We start from the raw sequence: 23,401 nt of genomic DNA, 5'->3' as shown, positions 1-23,401 counted from the left end.
ATCACAAGATTGTTTTGCGTTCTCCTTTAACAAGCAGTTTTAGCACGTGATTCAGTCATCTTGTTGTCGACTGCAAGTACACAGTTCTACAGTGACATTTCATGAAATATGAAATCACGGTGAAGTTGTCTGAAAAGCCCCAAGCTCAATCACATCTGTAGGTTTAACACTGTCAATGGACTCTGCAATGGACCTCCGTTAATGGCGCCCCCTTTCTGACAGCTGGCGAAGCAGTTTCTGTGTGGCAGACGGGCGCAGGAATGCTGGAAGAGTCTTGGTTTCCGTGTGCTGACGTCCTTTTCACCCTCGCCGCTGTCTCAGCCCGGACACTGCTGCTGCTGCTGCTGCTTCAGGTTTTCATTCGCTCGGGCTGAGGAACCATTCCAGCAAGAAGAAACACCAGGTTCCTCTGCCTTGACATTGGGAGAACAACGACCGGAGTGCCACACTAACGTGCTCCCCAGTGACAAGCTCAATCCCCCTTTAGGAGCTTTTCTCAGGGGCTACTTTGCTGGGGATGTTGGGGGGGGGGGGTCTATGAGCAGAGTCAGCCACCGAGGGGGACGCAGAGCCGAGTGGTCCGGCAGCAGACTGCCAGGCACGGACACGCTGGGCCTCTGTGAAAGCAGACAGACTTGATTTCAAGCGAGGTCAGGAATGGAGGAGAAAGAGGGTGGGCGTGGTTGTTTTGCAGCAAAAAAAAAAAGCAGCTCTACTCTTCCACGTTCCACGTTCTCCCCTGCGTGCGGTCCGGGGGGGACACAGTTGTGAAAAACACCCATGCTGTAATCGGCTGTTCCCAGGCAGGTGGGCAACCTTAAGAGGTTTTTTTTGGAAACAATAAGATGCACCACCCCGAGATCAAGGCGTCTCACGGCCCCTGGAGCCCGAGGTCTCAGAGCAGTGCGCCTCGCGCCTCACAGGCGACTTGCTGGCTGCAGCCGAGCCAAGGTCCCCTTCAGCCACCCCCCTTTCCAGCAGTGTGGCATGGCTTGTCCCTTAGGTGGGCCGCCCCGGCACCCCCCATTATCTTTCTGTCTGCGGGCGGCTCTCTTCCTGTCATCCGCCGCTGGTCCCAGATCTGTGCCACCTTCCTCCTGGGTGCTGCCCTTTGTGGTGCCAGAGCGGCAGGCCGGTGGTGCCATCTGGGCGGCAGGCACGAACTCCCAGACGGTCACGCGGAGGGCAGGGGGGCCTCTCTCTCGTCGCCCTTGGGCGCATTTACTGGGCTGAGCGGCTTCCTCTCAGAGCTGGTCCCTGTGTCAGAGTGCCCTGGGGGGGGGGGGGTCTGGCGTCGCCCCTCAGCCAAGAACGGGTGGGCGCGGACAGGGACGGCCTGGCGGACTGGGAACGGCCTCTCTCTCACAGGCGTCCCGCACCCCTGGGGTAGTTGATGGAAAGGAGAACCATGCTGTGCAGCAGGAGAGAGGCCTCCGAGACTGAGAAAGAAAGGAGGTGGAGAGAGAGCGAAAGCAGAAAGAGGTCAGAGAGGGGGATAATCGACGAGTGCTCATTAGCAACTCTAGACAGGGTTACAGAAACAGCACAGAAATAAGTCAAATGGAAGCACGCCCCAAGAGCCGATATCAGTTTGTGTTTTACTGCTAGGTGAGTGTTTGATCTTCCGTAGAGATGTGGCGAGTGCGCCTGTGTCCCGTTCTCGATGAGATACTGACCTTTGAGGTGCGTGGTGAGCTGCAGCCACTGATAGAGCCACTCCCTGCACTCGTTAGTGCTGAGACAGGTAGAGTCGAGCCCCCGCAGGTAACAGGCCTGGCCAAGCGACGGGCAGGGCGTTATAATCAAGACACAACAGGTCAACCACAGTCAGTCACAGGCTAACAGGCCAGCATTGGAGCTATGTTGTGGCAAATCAGAACATCTGGCAGACATTGCTGGGCTCGGGTCACAGTCTGAAATTGTGCCCTTCTGTAGTTTCTGAGCCACTGCACAGAATGACAACAATCAACAACAATCTGAGATTTCTTTCAAAATAAACACCAAAGGTAGTGCATTTCCTAAGATTCCAAGACCATGCTCCTGGTGTCCTGGTTTATAAATTGACCATTTCCTGGACGTTTCAGCACATTCCTTATTAAAAGGATGCAACCCAGACTAACAGGGAACAGAGCAACAGACAGCAAAGCACCAAGGTTCACAGAGACACATGAAGGATGAAACTCCTGAAGCAAATTACATGAAATCCATAGAAATATGTATCAAATTCGCAATCCACTGCACAGGCTGGCAGGTTCCGGAAGGAAAACACAGAAGACGGTCAGAACAGGTGTGTTCACTGACCTGACGGAGCTCCGGGTCAGTCAGCTGGTGCAATCCCAGCATGCTCAGAGCACGGTCCAGATGCAGCAGCTTGGAGGCGTGGTCCCAGAGGCGGTGGCGAATCAGGACAGCCGGGAGGCGGGGCGTGAGGAAGAGCTGGGAGCAGAGTAACCTCTGTGGGGAGACAGAGAGACGGGAACACAGTGAGAGAGAGAGAGGGGGGAGCACACAGTGAGAGAGAGAGGGGGGGAACACAGAGAAATAACTTTCTCAGAGATTTATTTAATCGAAACAGAGATTGAGATTGAGATTGAGATTTTAACAAAACCAATAAATGTTGATTTTAATGGCTCCAGAACAGGCAGCACTAGCATGAACAGGAACTGCACATTTCAGAAAAAGGAGAGAGAGAGGGGAAAGTAAAAAAGGGGAGCTGCATTTAAGCGAGTATTGACTATCGCCCCCTGCTGGCTCACCATGTGCTCAGCATCTAGCCGATTCATCCCCAGGGGTGGTCCGGCGAAGAGCCTGCGGACAGCCTGGATCTCCGACACGCTGGGGTGGGCGCCGCTCTGAACCTGGACACAGAGGACAGCGGGACTCAGTCTCGGGCTGCCCAGGCGCTGACCGCGGGGCTCGGCCGGGCTGCCCAGGCGCTGGGTACCTTGTTGCACAGGTGCAGCAGCTGGCTCTGCAGTGGCTTGTTGGTGACGCAGGGCACCTCTCTCGCCAGCCTCCCGAGGATCGCCGGGCACTGCTGCGCCCGCTGGCGGTGGTAGATCTGCTGGAACTCCAGCTGCTGCTGCGGCGTCCAGAAGTGCCTGATCAGGAGCTGCCGGGGGAACAGGTACCTGCCGAGGGGAGGAAGAGAACCTTCCTGCGCCCAGCTCTTCCGTTTCCAGAGAGAGGGACCTGAGGGCCGCAGGGGGCCGACACAGAGATCCATAGCAAGGCAACAGAAAGAACCTGCAGCAATTTACCCTTAAAACCCAAAGCACCCCCGGAGGTAATGCACCAGGCCTTGCGGCGGGGACACACTCACATGAGCACGAAGACCAGGTAGTTCGCAAAGGGTGGGATGGAGATCAGCACCAATGGAGCAGCCTTAACGATGTCCCTGCGGAACTGAGAGAGAGGAGCACGACAGGGAGACAGGAGGAGAGGAGGAGGGAGATGGAGAGAGGTGAGGGAGATGGAGAGAGGTGAGGGAGAGGGAGACGGGTAGGGGACAGGAGACAGGAGGAGGGAGAGGAGAGAGGAGGAGGGAGAGGGAGACAGGTGAGGGAGAGGGAGAGGAGGAGGGAGAGGGAGACAGGTGAGGGACAGGAGAGAGGAGGAGGGAGAGGGAGACAGGTGAGGGACAGGAGAGAGGAGGAGGGAGAGGGAGACAGGTGAGGGACAGGAGAGAGGAGGAGGGAGAGGGAGACAGGTGAGGGACAGGAGAGAGGAGGAGGGAGAGGGAGACCGGTGAGGGAGAGGGAGAGGGAGAGGGAGAGACGTGAGGGAGAGGAGGGAGAGGGAGACAGGTAGGGGACAGGAAAGAGGAGGACAAGAAAGGGGAGTTGAGATCAGGATTAGATGTTCGTGTTCTGGACAGCTGGCGGCAGGAAGAGAATCCACACACAAGGGCAGAGTAATGACATGAGGGAAACCAGAGACACCCAGTCAGTGTGCGTCACCCACACTGCTGGAGAGGCAGAATGATGTCCTCTCTGCAGGAAGAGGAGGGACAGGAGACTGGCTGCTGTGGACGCCTTCTTCATGAGTGGGTGTGTCTTACAGTAGCCTAACTACTACAGGGGTTAAGTGCATCTGGAAATATTTTATCCACAGAAATAACCTTGTATGTGCAATAATGTATAAAACCTAAACGTAACACATTGAAAATAATTTCAGGTAACATGGAAAATGACTGTTTTGCACGTTACCTGTTACCTGTTGTTGTTCTGCACATTGCCTGTTGTGTCTGTCTTCCTTTTCTTATACAATTGTGTTGTTGTTTTTTGTACTACTTACCGCAGAGCTGAGAGCTAGCTAAATAGCATTTCTTTACACCATATACCTGTGTATGAGTATAATGAGAATAAACTTGAACTTGAAGTCGATTAGAAATTGGAGATTCCAAAGAAAAATCAAAACAACCAAAGACTACGAATTACACACATGGCACTGACTGAGGGCACTCCGAGCGATGGCCAGCAGGGGGCCCCGGACTCACCTGCCTGAGGGTCTCCATGTCCCGGTATGGCAGCTGCTGGAAGCTCAGGTTCTTTGCCTTGATTCTCTGGATCTCCTTGACGTCTCGGAAGAGAAGCCGGAATCCTGGGGGGGTCGACATTCCATTAATGAACTGACATTAATCCCCATGAGCGATGGGTCCACTCTGGGCTGGAGGGGGGTACTATGGGAATTGCTCATCTTTCGCTAAATCAGTTAATTACCTCAGGGAAGTTTATTAAAGCCAAAACTATTGGTTCCGTAACAGCTTAGGAATAAAGATAATATACAGCAACTAACTTTGCCGGAGACAAGCGTGTCAGTGAAATTCCTGAGGAATAGATAGGAGATCACATAAGGGGTAGGGTGGGTCTGATTCAAGGATAAAGATTCCTGAAAAGCATCTGAATAGCAAATGATTAGTAACACAAGAAGGTTCTGAGATGAGCTCCATCATGGCCCTGCGGGGGAGGCTGGTGGGACTCACCTGTCCTGAAGGTGTGATAGCAGCCATATCACTCTGCAACTCACCACTGGCAGCCCCCTGAAGCTCAGCAGGTGTGAGCCTGGTCAGTACCTGGATGGGAGACCTCCTGGGAAAGACTAAGGTTGCTGCTGGAAGAGGTGTTAGTGGGCCCAGCAGGGGGCGCTCACCCTGCGGTCTGTGTCGGTCCTAATGCCCCAGTATAATGATGGGGACACTATACTGTAAACAGGCGCCGTCCTTCAGATGAGACGTAAAACTGAGGTCCCCACTCTCTGTGGTCATGAAAAATCCCAGGGGCATCTCTTGAAAATAATTGGGGTGTAACCCCGGCATCCTGGCCAAATTTCCCATTGGCCCCTACCAATCATGGCCTCCTAATAATCCCCATCTCTGAACTGGCTCCATCACTCTGCTCTCCTCCCCACTGATAGCTGGTGTGTGGTGAGCGTTCTGGCACACTATGGCTGCCATCACATCATCCAGGTAGGGCTGCACACTGGTGGTGGTGGAGGGGAGTCCCCATTACCTGTAAAGCGCTTTGAGTGGAGTGTCCAGAAAAGCGCTATATAAGTGTAAACAATTATTATTATTAATTATTATAGAGCAGGTGGAAGCAGGTGTCTGGAGACTCACCTGTCATGAAGGTGTGATAGAGCAGGTGGAAGCAGGTGTCTGGAGACTCACCTGTCATGAAGGTGTGATAGAGCAGGTGGAAGCAGGTGTCTGGAGACTCACCTGTCATGAAGGTGTGATAGAGCAGGTGGAAGCGGGGAAAACGCCTGCGCAGGAAGTGCTCGTACTTCTCATTGGCTCTTTTCAGTCGCGTCAAGACCCGCCGGCTCAGGCTCTGCTTGGCTTTGGTGGAGTACTGGCAGTGCCACAGCCCTGCAAGGCTGCCACCACACAGAGGGCGAGAGAAAGAGGGGTAGGGGACAGGAACAGTTTGAATTAAAGGAACACAGGAGGTGTTTTGTTAAAAAAAAGTTAAAATAGTTTTGTACATTTTCAACTAGTGCCATTGCATTTAAGCCAGGGGCAGCAGCATTACCACCATCTGCTAAGCAGGGCTGGGACAGATCAGTGATAGGGGGGAAGACCTCATAAATTAAACCAGGTTGCTGCTGCAGGTGGTGTTCGTGGACCAGCAGGGGGCACTCTTTCTTCTGAACCAGTATTCCCAAACCCATGTCCCCCTTGTGGTGACTGGGGACTCTTTACTGCAGGAGGCGTCATCCTTTGGATGAAATACTGAGGTGAGGCATGACGACCTGTTTTCTAAAGAGCAGGGCTGCTAATCCCAGTGTCCTGGGTGCCATTGCACTCTGTGCAGGCAAGGTCAGATCTAGCTACAATTCTCCCAGAATTCAACTGGTGAAGCAATTTCGTACTGCTCCTCCTGTTCTACCAAGTAGTGAAACAAAAGTGAGTTCCCTCCTCTATGTAATGCAATCGATTCCTTTGGGATGCAAAGTACTATGTAACTGCAAAGGTTTTTGAGGATTTCATATTTTGTTTTGCCCCTGAGCAACGAACACAAATCGTCCTACCCACAATCCCCTCCCGACATTTTCGTAATCGGGTACAACCTCAGGGCGCCCCACAAGCAGGTGAAACAAAACAGACCCCCAAGGGAAAGGGAACAGAGAAGGGTGCCTGGGCGAGTGATGGTCTGGGAGCCTCAGGCGACATTCTGCTTCCACCTTATGTCGGCGGTATGCTCAGAATGTAGCAGGTCGACTTCAAAGAGGAATGTGCTGCTGTCTGGAGAACATGACGGTTGCCCACGCAAACGGACGACACACTTCGCATTGTCACGCTTACGAGGCAACTTCTAACAACACACCCTAAAGGGCCTTGGGGGGTGATCAGTTCGTTTAGCACCTTATCTTGTTCGCTACCGATTCAAAAACCGCGCAGTGTAAAGGCGCCGGTATCGGTCCAGCCTCCCGGACAGCAAGAGGAGAATGATATTTAAGAGCTACTATGTCACTTCAACTGACCTTGAATGCGATGTCTAAACGCGTAGCAACGATCATCAGATACTTGATTCGTGTGACGTTCCCAGAGCTAACTGGAAACCAATTTAAACCGTTAGTATGTTGTCTTCGTTGCTTTGAAGCAAAAGATTTCGCCGTTCATCGCTGCCGATGACAGCGAAGATAGTCCTATACATCTACACTGATAAACAGCATGCATTAAATAACCAGCGATGTTAGATCGGATTTTAATTACTACTATGAAGTGTTCTTATTCCGTACAGGAAGGGAAGATAGGTAACAGCAACATTTTCAGTATTAAGGTGTACACACGTGGCGTTTAATGGGCTTGCAAACCCCGATCCAAAATACAATACCTCAGTTGTCTGGAAGCTAACGTTAAAGATGTGGCGCCCACCAGGACCACATTAGTTCGCATTCCGTACAGTAACATAGCAGCCGAGCCACAGCACATCCCCGTCCTGGACAGCGCCATCTTGGTAAGGGCACCTCTGCAGGGGCGAACCGCCGGAAACGCGGCTGCCATCGAGTCGGAGGAGAAACTTCCGCTATACCGGTACTACCGTATACCTTCGTGAACACGAGCGTGTCCTACAGTAAAGTAACATTGACGCGCGTTTGTTTTTGTATGGGATGAGCGGGTAGACAACAAGGAATAGGGAGGGGAAGGTGTTCTGCTGGTTTTCAGTCTTGCTATGAATAGTTAATGCTAATTGTATTACCTTAATTAATATGCTTGCATGTTCAGACTTTTGGTTAACTTGTTTCTGTACTTAACTCCCGCATTTCCAAAAATACCTTGCTGTAAGGGTACTGCTTCTATCAATTTCGGCACACAGAACTGGACACAGCCTCATCTGAACTTGCTAGCCGCTGTTTCTGACTCAAGAGATGATGCTACGTGATCGGTGTATGATTAACAGACACAGGTGTAAATGATACTGTATCAAACGGCCCATAAAGTCCTTCTGCCGACGTCTAGCTGGGTGTGCGCACCCGCATGAGGGCCGCCCGGTACAGGGTTAGTATAATTTACAAATTTCACTCGGCCTTTTAAGAGCTGAAAGCAAATTAACGACTATGTCCAAAATGCAGAGCTGAAATCAATTAACCCGTAATTAGGAACTTGGAGCTGAAACCAGGACTCGGGGATCCCCCACGAACAGCAGTTAAAGCATCAGATTAAAGCATCAATTACCCTTATATTTAATGATCCTACGAACTAATCGTCAATCACACCTAATCCGTAAGTATTAATATAGTGTTTATATTATAATACTAACTATACACCCTGTTGGCTTGACCTTAGTCAATACAGCTGCACAAGTACTGTTAACCGTTAACTTTAGGTTAAGGTGTAAGGTGCCACTGCATATTACACACTTGGTACTGAACTCTTGTCACTTAAACAAACAACGCATAATTTGAGGTGGGTAGCTGCGTCAGCATGCGTAGGCTGCAAAGGAACAAATAGGTTTATTCCATGCTGAAAAAAAGAAGAAAGAGAACACAACGTTTCGGCCGTGGAGCCTTCTTCAGGTGTGAGAGAGACAGGGCCGCCTCTCACTCCTCCTCCCTCCCAACCTTTGTTCTCCCGCTACTTTACCTTTGCCTACTGCCCTGTCTTTCTCACACCTGAAGAAGGCTCCACGGCCGAAACGTTGTGTTCTCTTTCTTCTTTTTTTCAGCATGGAATAAACCTATTACTTGAACGCGTAATTTGAGTTTAGTACATGCGCAAACCCGGAACAGCGGGGCACTGGTATAAGGGGAGGGGCTTGTAACCGAGCAGGCCAATTGGGCTGTTTGGAAGGCCCCGAGTGATGACGTAGCTTCTGAGCCCTTTAAATTTGAGTGGACGCGGGCTGCCAGAACAGTAGAAGGTAGCTGCGCGAAATCTTGTTTTGCGGCGTGGCTGAACCGTAAGTATGGGATTTGTCTTTTAAACATTGACGGTAATTCAACATTTACATGTTAAAGTAATATTTATATTATGTCAGGAAATTATTTCATTTTTCTTCTTGCTCGGCCGTTGAGTGATGTTTCCTGCGTGTTACCGAAACCGTTAACTCGTTTTTATACCAAATGATTTTTTTTAAAGTAATCCTTTTTTTTACGCACTTTGCTATGTCACTTTATAATTTAAGTGGGGTTATGAAGCCTATTACCTTGTGGATCAGGGTTCTGGGTACTGCATAGCCTATTGACAGATAAACGTGGCTCAAAATGGTTCAACATTGCAACGTAACAATTTTGTAGCTGTAAATACTTTCTTGCCCATTTGTACATCTAGTGTTCAGCGGGTTCGCCCAGTGTTGGGCTAGTTCAGGCCTGCAGGGACAGCCGAGGGGTTAATGCGACCCAAATTCGGCTTTTACGTCCGTTTGGAAAACGGGTACCTGTGTTAACCCTCGCTCCTGCGGTTTGTCATGCGAACATCTTCCTGGAGTTCTCCCAACCTGTCGAGGTCTTCTGCTCCGCGTAAGAACTAGGGAACCCAAACTATGCGTTTTCAGGTACTTGTACTTGATTTTGGTTTAATAAGCCAGGCCGGTTGCATTTAAGAATCTCCTCACCATGCTTATTCCAGCCACTGACTGGTGATTAAAGACTTGTAAGTGTACGTTATACACTCGCACAGCTGTTAACGTCGCAGGCATCTGCTGTGTTCTGAAACCCGGCACTGTTAGGCTTCATGCCTTATTAAAAGTAGGAATTCATTGTTCTTGAAATAGAGCCTCTGGTAACATTCTGGAAGTCTGTTCCGAGTTTTTTTTTGCCAGAACCCGAGACTTAAAAACCAGTGTTGTCCTCTGGTTACCAGTATGCTGTGTGCATGTGCTGCAGGTGTTGTTGAGCAGGCTTTCTGTCTCTTGCCCTTATCAGCTTCTGTTTAGGTGTTAAATTCTGGTACTGGCAGGTGACTGACCCCGAGACGCTCCAAGACATGTCGGCCCATTGGAACAACGGACCTTCCTGCTCGGGGGGGATGGGACCTGCTGACTCAATCAACGACTGTGGGCGAGGTGCAGTGGTTCTGCTGGTTTGGGCCCAGCTCCTGGGGTGATGTGTCCTTGAAGACTTCCTTTATTGCCATTTAATTCACAGTGTGCTATGGGGAGGTGACATGTCATTTCAGTAATTCCCTTGTACTTGTATAGTGCTTTTCTGGGAACTCCACTCAAAGATCTTTACCACCACCAGTGTGCAGTCCCCCTGGCTGATGTGATGCCAGCCACAGTGTATTGGTACATCCACCACACATCAGCTATTAGTGGGGAGGAGAACAGAGTGAAGCCAGTTATTAGGAGACCATTACTGTTGAGGACTGGGGGAGGAAATGCCCAGGTGTCCTGGCCATAGCACCCCTACTCTTTGAGAAACTACGTGGGGTTTTTAAGGACCTCTGTGATTCAGGACCTCTGTTTTGTCTCGTACAGTATAGCGTCCCCATCACTTTACTGTGGCATTAGGGCCCATGCAGGGTGAGCACCACCTACTGGCTCCACTAACACCTCTTCCAGCAGCAACCTTAGTTCCTCCCCAGGAGCTCTCCCATCCAGGTACTGGCCAAGCTCAACCCTACTTGGCTTCAGTGGGCTCCCAGTTGAGTTGCAGGGTGATGTGGCTGCTGGTCACTTCAAGGCTGCCTTCTTTTTAGATGGCAGAAGCCCCAGTATCTGTAGCTAGGACTTGCCTTGCCTTTGTTCTGAATGACTCTTTTTCCTCTTAGTTGACGGTGCCGATACTGCCGATCCTGACAAGCTTGTCCAGTGTCCCTATGACAAGAATCACTGGATCCGGGCCTGCCGCGTCCCCTACCACTTTAACAAGTGCAGGAAGGTGGGTTTCTGGGTGCTGTTGGCTGTGTTAAAGCTTGATCACCCCCAGAACCGTTTAAAGTGCTGTACTTTGCACTTAATTGCATGACTGAATTGCACCCCTGCTGCTCCTCACTCCAGAACATCAATCATGTTTATCCTGGCGTCCTCATTAGCTACTGGTGTCGCATACCATCGGATGATGGCAGACTTATGACCACTGCTTCTGTTAGAGCTCGTTGGTGTGAGACTTGAAAATGATCAGTTTTCTCCTCGTCCTCTTCATCATGGGTCCTGAAATTCAGTTGCCAGGCAGCATTTAGAGTAGGACACTCCTCTTAAATGTCTGAATGCATTGCTCTTTTAACATGAGCCTTGTGACTGGCTGTATCTGTGGGTATCTGGGCCAGAGTGTTTTCTGCTCGGTGTGATGCATTTATGCAACACCATTTACAGGCCTTTTACATCTCGTTTAAATAGCCAGGCAGGCTCAAAGACTCCTGTACAACCCTGCTTTTCTCCAGAGTGCCTCCCTGTGCTGTGGCTTGTGGAAGTTAAAGGAATTGCAACATCTACCATGTCTTATTAAATGAGTTGCATTCTACAGGGAAATCTCCAGGCTTCCCTTTATTCATGCCTGTAGTCCCAGTGGCCAGGTCCTTATTGTCTTGAAAGTGCAGTGGTACTTCTGCTCTGAAGCTTTCTGTAACCAGCACACTGATTCTGCACACTGTGCAGTGGCTTTTGTGAGAGCTGTCTTATCAGCTTTAGGGTTGTACTTTTGGGCTCATGCTTGCAGTGACTGCTTTTACTCAAAAGCAGTGAGCATTATTGGTGGGCTTTAACTCTGCCTTGACTTTTTTCCCCAGAACCACCCAGAGCTAGCCAGTAAGCTGAAGACCTGTCCTTTCAATGCTCAGCACTTGCTCCTACCAAACGAGCTTGCCCACCACATTTCCAACTGTACTGATGGGCGCACTGTTAATCTGGATGATCGTAAGTTGAGGGAGTGTTGAAAAGTTAAATACCTACAGGATCCCAGTTTCTTTCAAGAAATGGCTAGATGCAATTATTTGATTCATTGGTTACTAATGGGTAGGCTAGAGGGGCTGGATGGTCTTCTCATTTATAACCCCTTATATTCTGAGATTAAGAGGTCCATATTTTTCATTGCTCATCAGAAACATTTATTGCAGAGGCTGTATAGGGAGGGTCGGGGAACTAGTCAGGTGAAATCCGATTCTCATGAATCGGATCCCTTTTAAGTATGACTAGACAGTTTGTTCCAGTCCCTCCCTCCTTTGATGCAAGATGTTCATAAAAGGGAATGCACTACTTTCATCAGCCTCATTGGATAAAGCACTCCAGATCTTAAACTTGGCCCTTGTATCCAGCCTCCCTGAATGATCTTCAATCTGATTGACACTTAATGCTCCTTTAAATTGTAGGAAGTACTGCTGGATCTTGAAAGAATCTAGTGAACCCTCTTTCGAGCTCTCGGTTGTAGCATTGTGCTTTTTATAACATGGCGTCCAGACCTTCTGGTCCACAGCAGCTGCCTGCTTGAACCCTTAACTAGCATGAACTAATTTCCCATTAGAAATTAGTTTAACAAACACTTGGCAAGCCATTTCAGTGCGTCTTAAACTTGTCTAGAATACGCTGCACTGATTTGCTCTCTAATTGTATTAGACCTGTATATCACAGGGCTGATTTTTCCTCAGCATTGGCCTTATGGCTTAATATTTGTGGCAAGTGAGACTCAATCTGGGCTAAGCTCCACAACGTCTTCCAAGCAGACCACACTGAAGTGCCAAGCAAGCTGAAAGTTCCTGTGAGCTCCTGGCAGCCACCTGAAAGCGAGGAGAACTGGGAGGAAGGTAGCTAGACAAACCCTTTTTTTTTTTTTGCATGTACAGTATATGTTAAGATGTGTAAACTGGGCTTGAAAGCCTTGAACCTGGAGAACTCCATGACCTGTTAGGTCCCAATTGGCCTTCAAACATTAATGGGTGTGCTACAAAACTATTTCTGTCATTTGGTTTGGGGGGGAGAATATTGAGATGCTTGGTGTAGAAATAGCCAGCACTAAGGCTTAATTTCAAATCCGTATCTTGGGAAGGTCCTAAAAATGCAGTTGCGAGTGTCCTGTTACTGATCTCTGTGAATAAGGGTGAATTAAGTACTGGCATAGTGGACCCTGAACACTTGTAGTATTGAAGATTGTTGACCTGTGAACTCCCAAGATGTTAACGACTTGGCATTTTCCAGCCTGAGGCAATTCAGTCACTCTAGTCTTGTCTAGTTCTGGATGTGTGAAAGGATAGCGATCCGAGATAGTGTATAGTAGACCGCCTTTGACATCTGACTATCCTTGTGTTTCAGAGCTTGATGAGCAGCAGGAGACCTTTATCTGGGGAGCATCAGCATCTGGTTCAAAGGAAGTCAAGTAAGTCTAACTATCCGTGATGCAGCCTGGGTGTGAAGATCTGCAAGAGCCCTTTGCCATGTTGGAGTCCATAATGATTCTTGACAATTGCTTTGACTCCCTGAAGTTGTGATATGACTGGGTGGCTCAAAGAAGGTCGTCAATTTCTTTCTTTTGAAAGAAATTCTTAACGTTTTCCTAACTTGCTAGTATCTAAACTAGTAATGTTAAATTTCAGCTGCCAAAGAGGACAAGTCTGACAAAGTTTTAAGTTAAACTGTAAAATGCACTGTGCCCTTCAGTGATGGGTGTTTATGGACCAGTAAAAATACTGCTTTAGTTGGATGAGAAGTAATGGCACTTTAGTTGTGTGACCATCTACATTCAGAAGCTGTAAAGAGCATAGGAGTGGAATGGACCTCCCAGTCCAGTGAAGAACCCTAGCATGCTTTTTAACCCCACCCCCGCAGTCTGTCACTTGTTAGTTCTGGAGTTGGCATTGGTCTAGGACAGTAAGTCCGGTTTCCTGCACTCCAGATCTGATTCCAGCACCTGCATCCCTCCTGGGCTCCGAGCTCCCAGGACGCTTCCTTGGAGAAAGTAAGGTAATCCAAAATTTGACTTGTTTTCCTGCTTGGTTTTATATGTGAGGGAAACCATGTCTTGTACTACTTTTTTTTTTTTAAATCCTTTTAACATTGTAATAAGCAGCGGTGCAGAGTTGGGTTATCCACATAGCCTGTAAGCCCCTGACCAGTAACTGTAATGAACACTACCCTCATCCCTCTTGGTCCGTTCTACATGTTTGGCCACTTTGAATCCACTACCATCTTGGTTTGCAAACCTCTATTGTGCTTTGAGATGTCTTCCATTTAAAAAAAAAAAAAAAAAAGTTGCCCAATTCTATATAGGGCCATTCTCTCTGCAAAATGCAGTTTGCTTACATGTTTTTATTTCTCCCCAGGACTGGCCTTGTGAGGACACTGATTCTACACTTTTAACTTTTTACTTTTTTTTAAATTTTTTATTTCTCCAGGGAATGCACACAAATGTTTTAAAGGCAGTGTCCTGCCTTTTGGGAAAAACAATCATAGCTGTTAAATTGGTTCCCCTTTTTAGTTTAACTCTGAGATTTTAGCTGCATGCGAAGCCAGTGGAGTATGTGCTCTTTCTGTAGTGATTTTTACTTGAATAAAAATAACCTGATTTGCCTTTAATGCATGATCATTGATATTCCTAGAGCTACTGCTTATAATGGGCTAACCTTAGGACGGGGGAATGTGTAGGGTGACTCATTAAGCCCGTTAAGGACTTGATTGCTAGTTTTGCATCCTTAAAAAGGAATGCAGTTGTAAATCTTGTTCCAACCTGCATCTTAATACATCTTGGGCTTGAGTACACCGGTAAGAGGAAAAGTGCTGGTAAGGGGAAAACCAGAAAAAGGAAGGCTCTTGAGTTTAATAACCGAGCCAAAAAGTGTGCCAATGGCATGCTACCATCACACCTCTATAAGTGTTAAGAGGTAGTCTGAGTGCTAATTGAGTGGAGACTGTTTTTGTTTTTTTTTATTGGTTCACTTTATTCATGTTTTCCAACCTATTGCAATGGAAACTCTCTCACCTTGAAGGTGACCTACCACAGGACTGCTAATGTAATGCTATTCCATGCCACCCCTTGAGCTGCCAAGGCATGAGTGTTGCACATCACCATGTTTTTTTTTGTTTTTTTTTTGGGGGGGTGCAAAAGCATTTGTAGCAGTGCAAGCAAGCCTTTTAAAACTGGCTGGCTGGTATTAGCTGCACCCTCCAGGAAATATAGTCACCCTCCCCGTGTAGTGATGGCTGAGCCGGCTCTCGAGGGTGCTCACTTCCACTTCGACAATGGTGGGCTCCAGGGGGTCCCCCTCCCCGAAGAAAGCAATGGAGTAGCTCCTGCCGGCACAGCACATGGCCGTCCACACAAAGGCCGGCCGGCTGACCCTTGCGCCGACCCCCTGCTCGGGCACGACCCCGGCGACCACATAGACGTCTGTGGGGGCAGTGCAGTTGCTGGTCGTCTTCGCGTGCACCATGGTCACGTGGTTGAGGAACCAGACGTTGCGGTTGAAGCTGTGGTACATGGGCGCCTGGGCGGTGAGGGCGAAGGTGGCCAGCGGCCCGCTGCTCCCCTGCAGGTAGTTGGGGTGCAGGCGTTGGCGGTAATAGCCCAGCCATGCGTAATCGTTGTCCGTGGCCTGGCTCTCTCGCACCTGCTTCTTGAAAGCTGCTCTGGTCGTCGGTGTGGACGTGAGCTGGAAGGTCTCGTTCATGGTCTGCATCTGAATTGGCCAAGTGACATCGACGAGCTGTGACAGAGTAATGGTTTTAGTGGTGTGTACAGTAATGTACTTGCCCTAACATGGGCAGGCCTGAGTACAGACCACTGCTGTACACCTGCATGATCTATGGAAACCATAGGTTAGGGTGTACACTGAAAATAGTCTTACACATCTAACACCACACTCATTCGAGGCCCCTCCGGACAATTCTGGATCACCCAGATGGCATCTTGTACCTCCAGCAACCTTATTTACTGTATCTCTTGCCGTAAATGCCCAGCCATCTATATTTTTTAGAAACCGGAAGGAGACTTCACAGAACACGGCAGGGCTGTGAAGATTAAAAATCTCTCCAAGCCCATTGTTTCTCATTTCACCTCTGACAGCCATGACCACTCTAATCTCTCCCTCTGTGTTCTCAAAGACAGTTTTCAGACCTCATACATTCCCAAGCTACAGCAACCCAAATTATCCTACAGCTAGGATCACACCTTCCCCCTTCTCTCACTGATAAGTCTACATTTTCTCCATTCATTTGAGGTTTCATTTCATACCTCTCTACACCTACCCTGTTTTCATACCTCTTCATTGGCCTCTCTTTCTGTCCCCCTGCTCCCACCTCTCACTCTTCCTCTCTCCCACCCTTTGTTCTCCTGCTCCATTACCTTTGCTTACTGCCTTGTATTCTTCACACCTGAAGAAGGCCGAAACATTTTCTTAATTTCAGCATGGAATAAACCTGTCGTCTTTCAAAGTGTACGTGGAACAACAGCCTTTGAAACTTAAATGTATAAATAAACTTGTGCTGTTTTTTTAAATAAAGGTGGACATCACCTTCCACCTCCAACAGATTTGTTTCTGCTGCACACCTTTTGTGTGCTAGTGAAGCGGGTTTGTGTATTATCCACACTACATGTTCTGGGTCTGTAAACCGAGCCTGATGAGTTTCTTTTGCAGTCTGTATTAGTTTCAAGGTGTTGCTCTTTTACAACATTCATGGCTAGATTTAAAAAGTATTTCACGCCCAAGAAACTGAAGGCAATCACCCCTAAAGTAAAAGTGATCCTGGGTTTTGTCCTGTGTAATACTAACAAAAGAAGGGTTGAGTATAGTAGATTGAAAGGGCTTCACTTTAAGGGTTGTGCAAAGTATGTTTACAAACCATGCTAATCTGTAGTTTTGCTGTACTATTTCTCTTAAGTACAAGACTAGCACCCAAAGAGTGAAGGTGTAGCTGCTACTGTCTTAGTTTCTCTGATGTAAATACTTTACCTGCGGTTCGATGTACCATTCTCCCGTTTTCCAGTAAGCTTCACCGAAGCAGGGCAGCTGGATGATGTAAGCCGAGTAGAAGGGGATGTGTTTTTCCCGGTCGTAGAGGGTAGCGTAGTGTGGTCCTCCGCCCAGTATCTGACATATCCTGGCAGTGGTGTTGCTGTGCCTGAACCCCTGGGGCTCCTGGCCCAGGTAGAAGAAGATTATGCAGGGGCTGGTGGCGAAAGCTGGCACAACCCGCCCTGGGACTCTGCCAGCCACGGCGCAGGCAAGCAGTGCTAGAAACGTCCGCTTCATCTTCTGTCCCACTAGCTGACTGTGAGGCTCTTCATTTGAGCTGTCTGCCTCTATAGATAAGCCTTTATTTGAATGGGAAAGATTAATTGGTTTCTGTGTGCAATACTGTAGTTTGACCGGTACTGCAGAATCTCTGTTTTGGCTATTCTCTCACTGATAAGCTGTATTTTGTAGCAGTTCAGGATAATGACAGAGGGGAAGTATAGTACCATAGGTAAGTGTAGTTTGTACTGTTGAGAAGATACTCTTAAGTTATCAGCAGGCCCTTGCCTGTGTCCTGCTGCTAACCTATCCATCTCTTACATGCCCAGAGTGAAAGCCAATGAGCGTTGGTTAAAGCTCTTGCGCTTTGTATCTTGGCTTGTTGGGCTTCAGTTCTGGGAGTAAGAGATCCTCACAGGGCTCCCAGTGCCGTCAGTTCTGAAGTACCCAAGGGTACCGGCTGCCTGGGGGGGTCACCACTGCCCCCTGTCACTGTCATTCTGCATTGCACTGCAGCGCGTGAGGCCCCGCGAGGGGCTTGAGGCCGTCCCTCCGGGGCCCGTCAGGGCTCGGGCTGCGGAATCAAGGTGGCAGCTGTGAAGGCTGCCTCTCAGCGACTGTGCAAGCTGAGCTGTGCAGGCTGCGCTCCAGAAGGACACTGCGCTCTGGCGCACATGCACAAATACAGCCGGCTCACCACATCCACGCACACGCTTCCCGGAGCAGCCACACAGGCCGGAAATGGGAGAACAAGCGTCTTCTGCAAGGTGCACCCCTACGCCCACTCCAACCCCAGCGTGGGCAAACACCCCCAAATGCAGTAAAAGTGATGTACAAGTGCCCTTCTAAATAGAATTTCACATGCCTAGATTGAGTCACACTTTATTTTAATGATGGATGTGCGCACAGTGTCCAGCTGTATTCCCCCAGACGTTAAAAGCTACTACTGTAAGTTGTTTTTTTTTTCCACCAGAAATGTGTTGATATATGGGTAATAACCCCAGCCGTAAGTCTGTGTGGGCGGTGACTGGAGTAGCAGAAATATAATTGAAATCCAATGGACAGATCGCTACATGATCTGACATGATACTATATGTTTAGAAAACGTCAGGTGTAATTGCCTTTCTGACAGTAGATTGGCAGATGGAAGGGAAGATGGATACAATATGTCTCCTTCAGCAGCTACCATCGACTGGTTTTAACAGCTGGGAGACAAGACAGCCCTTGTCCCGAAGATTGCAGTTGAGCTTTGGACCCCTGAACATTTTCCTTCATAAATATTCCCGAAGGGGTCAGGCTGGTCAGAGACCTGTAGATGAGACTGGTTTCGGAGGACGTGCACTCTGTACCCTCTGTCAGCGGCCCAGGAGTCCAGACAGATCAAGCTGGCCACAGCACACTTCTCCGACCGTGAAAAGTGTCTGAACTGTCTGTGAGAAAGGGCTTTTTTTTTTTTTAAGGTTGACAGGATACTCATCCGAGAGGAAATCCCAGTTAACTACACCACTGCCATTCCTTCAAGCAGCAGAACGTGTCTCCATCAGCGTTGTGCTCGAGTGCCAGACAAAGTGCTGGTTTCTGATGGGGTGCAAGCTGCAGGGACAACTGTTAGCACCAGCCCTCTGAAAGGGGAACTGCAGTCCCAGTCTCTCAGACTAGTTATTAAATCTCGGTTAAAAAAATAAATTCATTGACATAACGGGGAAAAAAATGACAGATTTCAAATCAAGAACAAAATTGTGAACTTTATGAAAGTACTGTAAATTGACATATTGTCGCAAGCTCGCATTCGAGTCCCCACAAATTGCGATGCGATGCGGCCCTTCCTACTCACTAGTCACTGTAAAGAAGAATGTAATATGATGTGCGTGTGACTAAGTACAGGTTGTGCAGCAGACATTTCACCTCAGAAATGTTCCAATGTGATCAGCATGTGGAGTTAACAAGTAGTATGTGTTGGCAAAACCATCTCGAAATTGAAAGCAATATTTCTATTGGATTAAAAGGGATGTATTCACAAGTCTGCTTGCTGTCTGAATCTCAGAACGTGGCGCTGTGCAGACCTGAACATTAAACCTGTTTTGTGATGCAAACTGGAGGTTTTACAAGTTACTGTGTACATTTTACTCTTATTGTGGTTTGAAATGCACTCATCAATGCTGATTCTTTCTAACCCCGAAATATAAAAATAGCCTTGCAGCTCCCCTTTAACTCGGTTATTTTGCTCAAATATCTTTGCTGCTGCCACTAACTAGGTGGAAGGAGTGCTGGTGAACTTGAATGTATTTCCAGTGAAAAGGTTGTTTAAGCTTCGGTTTGGGTAAGAATCCGTCTCTCTTCAGGTGGATCATGTGATGGATTGAAGGGCAAAGGTATGAGCGCCCTGCCGATGACATGGTGCTTGAACATATCAAACACACCTGGACAGACGTTTGTAAGTCTGTGCTCACGGAGGGGAGGCAGATAGTAGCACAGCAGTAAACTGGTAGAAGGGGTGCTGGGTGGCAGCCCTGGTTACTTCTTCACCTGCTGCTGGGACTTGTGTGTTGGATTAGGCAGGATTTCAACTAGCTGGGATAAAGGGATGTTAATCTGAACCATTCCAAAAAGGGCTTGACCAGTACACTCAACCTCTTCTAAGTCCTAATCTACATTAAGGAAATGTTACCAGAGAGAGTGCATGAGCTGGGCAGAAGCTACAGTACATGAGGCTGGGTTGCTCTGAAGGATTGTGGACTGAAATCCTGCAGGGAGGTAGGGGTCTGGGTTCATCATGACGCGCGTCAGAATGATAAACCAAAAGTAGCCCTCAATAAAAAAAAAAAGACCAACATTAGAGCTGGGCTTCCACTCCACAGCAGCTCGTTCCAAAGGAACAGCAGCATCTAGTCAAAACTGAATTTATCTCACTATTTTAAGTCCATACGGTGTGTCTGTCTACACGCGTGCCTGGTGCAGCTCGTGCTCTTAACACCCAACAGCAGCGAGTAACGCCTGAAATGGAACCAGATCGTGGTGCTCGTCTTTGTGTGGCCCCACACGTCGCTCAGTCTGTCCCCTCGCTTGAAGACCAGTCTCAGTCGAGCTAGCCGAGAGAAAAGCACCGCTGAGCAGAGCTCTGGGATCTCTTGCTCAGTCTTGCCCTACAGGAGGGAGGGAGGAGATATCAGCTCCCAGAGTTCACTTCAGTTTGGTTTCATTTCAGTTTTTCTTTGTGGTTCAGTTTTGCAAACACACCAGGGCTTGTGGGCGAGGACAGAAATGGATGGGTGTTTTGCCACCACAGGGTGGGGAGATCCGGTACTACCCTAATGAAATCTGCAAGGAGCAGAGCTTCGGGTGCTGAACAACGATGGATCTGTAGATGGCACTGAAGCTGGATCTGGTGGGGGGTTTTGAGGAGATGGCCTCAATTTGTTTGATGTGCCAGCAAAACATCCTCGTAATTAAAACGTGGATGGAAAATAAGCTTGGCCATGCTGTAAAATGGGGACTAAATCAAAAACAGCCACCAGTGTCCAAAAAAGGTAAAGCAACCATCTTGCTTAAAGATCTACACAAAGGGTGTTTTGTCTTGTCTAATCATATATATGATTAAATAAATATATATGTAATTTGTTATTATATATAAGTTGAAAGAGTTGTGAGGCCCTTGGTTGCTCTGTGTTTTTGAGAAGGTTGTCCTCATTTCGACTGGTGCTCTCTGCTGCCTGCTGTGTAAGCTGCACAAGTATTTCTCTCAGACTGTTACTAGCGCCCCCCACTGTTCGGTTCACCCAGACATGTCCTCGCTTCCTCTTTCCACCGGAGTTCAGTTTGCTCAAGATAAACATGTCCTGACTTTTCATGTCCTCCCACTTTCCATGGGAACACACACTGTCTGCTGTCAGGTCAGCCCGTTTCCTTGCCCTTGTGTAGGCTGCTGATGGGTACTGTCCCCAGTAATTTAGGCTTTGTCATTCTAAAAGGTAAAGAATAAAGTCTGTGGTTTTCAGAGAAAGCAAACTGACATTCTTATGTAATGTTGAACTGATTGACTTAAAAAGAGAATTAAGGCAGCAGTGTTTTTTTTACAGTATAAGGCGATTAATTGACTCCACAAGATTCCCTTGTCATGGTTTCAAAAGCTTAGAATGTAGCTTTTTGCCTGTTTACAATATAATTTTGTTTTTTATTTCAACAGAAAACCAACAATTATGAGTCTGTGTTTTTCTTATCTTAACATGCTTGTCATACGGCTTTCATCTGTTTTGTGCATTTGAATTTCGAGGTCTCTGGCACGTGATGGGAAAGCTGGCCCTGGTGTGAGTGTGTGTGCCTGTGTCTGGGCTGTGATGGACTGGCATCGCGTCCAGGGTGTATCCTGCCCTGCGGCCGTTTGCTTGCTGGGAATCCAGTGACCCTGGCCTGGAAGAAGTGGTTAGAAACGGATGGATGGTCTGTAGGGATGAAGGTTCTTCCTCTGTCTGAAGTTCACTCAGGACATGGTGAGTCTGTACTCCTATTCCATGAAAAAGTCATTGAATTTGTTAAAAAAAGGAAAATGTTCTGCTAACACATTGATGGGTCTTAAAAATAAATTCATTAAAATAGCAGTCAAGCATTGGCTATTGTGGATTTAACACATTTCCTACACTGCATCAATGCAGTAGGTAGTACCTAAAAAACCTTCTAATGAAACTCATGTCAAAATAATAAACTGGTCTTTAAGGATTATTCTAAAAAATAAAATGGGTATAGTTGCAAACATATTAAATCACCTTCACAAAAACATTAACGGTCCATTTTCTCCATTTAATTTGCTACCTTAATACTAAATACTTAACACTTTAATACAGTCTATCCTACAGCTCCTCAATATGAGAAAATGATGTGTTATCTTGTGTTACCGAGAGCATTGTCTACTTCACAATCACCAGAGAGCAGCCCTGACGCCGTTTTCTTCTAAGTGGGGAAACTTGCAGTGCCAATATCAGCGCAGGGGCTTCACAGATGCTTTCACCTCTGTCTCTGCAGTCATTGGATTTGCCTTTAATCAACACATGGTGGGATTTGTATTCTCCAGTTTGAGATTACAGTCCGGGACCTCTGATTAAAACGAAGAGCTGCTCCTAGATGGAGCCCAGTGAGCTGATGTCACGGAGGAGGAGGAGGAGGAGGTGTGAGGTTAGAAGCCGTGCTTTCGAGCTATCCAGCAGCGGTCGAGGAAAGCGCACGCAGGGGTTTCTCTGTAGCGCTGTGTCCTGGCGACTCCCACAGCAGGCACAGAAACAAGCCCCTGTTCCTTTAGCAGGGTGTACTAGGTCCCTGACGAGATCCAGTCTTAATTTGTGCCTTCTGTTTTATTATGCTGTAGTATGGAAGCATGTTAAATAATGGAGACCAGCACTGCTCACTTGGAGACTAGCCATAGAAAAGAATGCATTTATCACACTCTCTTTCATGCCTTTCTTAACCTGGTGTTCGCGGGGCAGTGAGCCATGCAAATACCCTCACGCAGGTCGTGCGCTCTGCTACTGCTGCTGGGACAGCCTCCTTCTTCCCATAAAGGGCTGTTAAAGGTGTGATTTACGTCAACGTCACCAATTTCTAAATATTTCGTCTCTTATGTCCGTCCTTCGGATGAGATGTAAAACTGAGGTCCCGACTCTCTGTGGTCATTAAGACTCCCAGGGCATTTCTCGAAAAGAGTAGGGGTGTAACCCCGGTGTCCTGGCCAAATTTCCCATTGGTCCTTACCAATCATGGCCTCCTAATAATCTCCATCTATGAACTGGCTTCATCACTCTGCTCTTCTCCCCACTGAGAGCTGGTGTGTGGGGAGAGTACTGGAACGTCATCCAGGTGGGGCTGCACACTGGTGGTGGTGGAGGGGAGTCCCCATTACCTGTAAAGCGCTTTGAGTGGAGTGTCCAGAAAAGCGCTATATAAGTGTAAGCAATAATAATAATAAATGATAGTGTTATAAGTCTTTGTCTTGTGTCTCTGCTCTGGGTAGCTTGTACTCGTCTAGCACACGGCACCAGGAGGGTACCTTCTGCTTTGCCTTCTCAAACGTGCGTGGAGTGGAGAGGCAGACCCCCTCAGGGTGCCTCTGTCTCGGCCTGTCGTACTCCCCTCGTCCGACCGACCCGCAGAGCAGGACCAGTCGGCCAGCAGCACGAGCTCTGCTGACTTGGACGGAGAAATCGCAAGAGAACTGCAGAGAGCCCAGTGAGCAACTGCAGCAGGGGAAGGGGGGGGGGGGAATGTAATTTTTTTTGTTTTTTAAATGTCACTGAAACGGTTGATAAGAGCAGT

At 48.1% G+C, this 23,401-nt stretch overlaps 3 protein-coding genes across 6 annotated transcripts; 1 reads left to right on the top strand and 2 right to left on the bottom strand.

Moving 5' to 3' along the window:
- Positions 1–9: 9 nt before the first annotated feature.
- Positions 10–7,485, bottom strand: letmd1 (LETM1 domain containing 1). Its single transcript, XM_088634499.1, has 9 exons — positions 7,338–7,485; positions 5,720–5,877; positions 4,499–4,602; positions 3,323–3,405; positions 2,945–3,131; positions 2,757–2,858; positions 2,302–2,454; positions 1,677–1,773; positions 10–1,439 (listed from the first exon to the last, which is right to left on the bottom strand). Exons 1-9 carry the CDS (start codon positions 7,454–7,456, stop codon positions 1,363–1,365), a joined length of 1,080 nt encoding a protein of 359 aa, XP_088490625.1. The 5' UTR covers positions 7,457–7,485; the 3' UTR covers positions 10–1,362.
- Positions 7,486–8,015: 530 nt separating this feature from the next.
- gtsf1 (gametocyte specific factor 1) lies at positions 8,016–14,447 on the top strand. Of its 4 annotated transcripts, none has more exons than XM_088634706.1 (8): positions 8,016–8,227; positions 9,902–10,007; positions 10,715–10,824; positions 11,672–11,798; positions 12,599–12,682; positions 13,188–13,251; positions 13,768–13,835; positions 14,195–14,447. In XM_088634706.1, the coding sequence occupies exons 2-7, from the start codon at positions 9,929–9,931 to the stop codon at positions 13,832–13,834; spliced, it is 531 nt and encodes a 176-aa protein (XP_088490832.1). In that variant the 5' UTR covers positions 8,016–8,227; positions 9,902–9,928; the 3' UTR covers position 13,835; positions 14,195–14,447. The 4 variants fall into 4 exon arrangements, with proteins under 4 accessions (XP_088490832.1, XP_088490846.1, XP_088490824.1 ...); XM_088634720.1 differs by lacking the exon at positions 8,016–8,227 and adding an exon at positions 8,755–8,903 and having other exon boundaries at positions 12,602–12,682; XM_088634698.1 differs by lacking the exon at positions 8,016–8,227 and adding an exon at positions 8,755–8,903.
- A 358-nt stretch (positions 14,448–14,805) lies between these two features.
- On the bottom strand, positions 14,806–17,257 carry LOC148678594 (endonuclease domain-containing 1 protein-like). Its single transcript, XM_088634555.1, has 2 exons — positions 16,820–17,257; positions 14,806–15,574 (listed from the first exon to the last, which is right to left on the bottom strand). The coding sequence occupies exons 1-2, from the start codon at positions 17,117–17,119 to the stop codon at positions 15,023–15,025; spliced, it is 852 nt and encodes a 283-aa protein (XP_088490681.1). The 5' UTR covers positions 17,120–17,257; the 3' UTR covers positions 14,806–15,022.
- Between the last annotated feature and the right edge of the window lie 6,144 nt (positions 17,258–23,401).

The sequence above is a fragment of the Lepisosteus platostomus genome, chromosome 1 (assembly GCF_059453375.1).
Source record: "Lepisosteus platostomus isolate fLepPlt1 chromosome 1, fLepPlt1.hap1, whole genome shotgun sequence".
NCBI lineage: Eukaryota > Metazoa > Chordata > Actinopteri > Semionotiformes > Lepisosteidae > Lepisosteus > Lepisosteus platostomus.
Note: the sequence above shows the minus strand (reverse complement) of the source record. Positions and strands in the feature narration are given on the sequence as shown.

What these genes read in the sequence shown, in the direction of transcription:
- letmd1 (XM_088634499.1), bottom strand. Translation starts at nt 7,456, where the DNA reads ATGGCGCTGTCCAGGACGGGGATGTGCTGTGGCTCGGCTGCTATGTTA. An exon ending in ACATGGAGACCCTCAGGCAG is followed by an intron (nt 3,406 to 4,498) that starts GTGAGTCCGGGG and finishes CCTCTCTCTCAG; the next exon opens with TTCCGCAGGGACATCGTTAA. An exon ending in TACCTGGTCTTCGTGCTCAT is followed by an intron (nt 3,132 to 3,322) that starts GTGAGTGTGTCC and finishes TCCCCTCGGCAG; the next exon opens with GTACCTGTTCCCCCGGCAGC.
- gtsf1 (XM_088634706.1), top strand. Translation starts at nt 9,929, where the DNA reads ATGTCGGCCCATTGGAACAACGGACCTTCCTGCTCGGGGGGGATGGGA. An exon ending in CACTGTTAATCTGGATGATC is followed by an intron (nt 11,799 to 12,598) that starts GTAAGTTGAGGG and finishes ACGTCTTCCAAG; the next exon opens with CAGACCACACTGAAGTGCCA. An exon ending in TCTGGTTCAAAGGAAGTCAA is followed by an intron (nt 13,252 to 13,767) that starts GTAAGTCTAACT and finishes CCTGCACTCCAG; the next exon opens with ATCTGATTCCAGCACCTGCA.
- LOC148678594 (XM_088634555.1), bottom strand. Translation starts at nt 17,119, where the DNA reads ATGAAGCGGACGTTTCTAGCACTGCTTGCCTGCGCCGTGGCTGGCAGA. An exon ending in AATGGTACATCGAACCGCAG is followed by an intron (nt 15,575 to 16,819) that starts GTAAAGTATTTA and finishes ACTCTGTCACAG; the next exon opens with CTCGTCGATGTCACTTGGCC.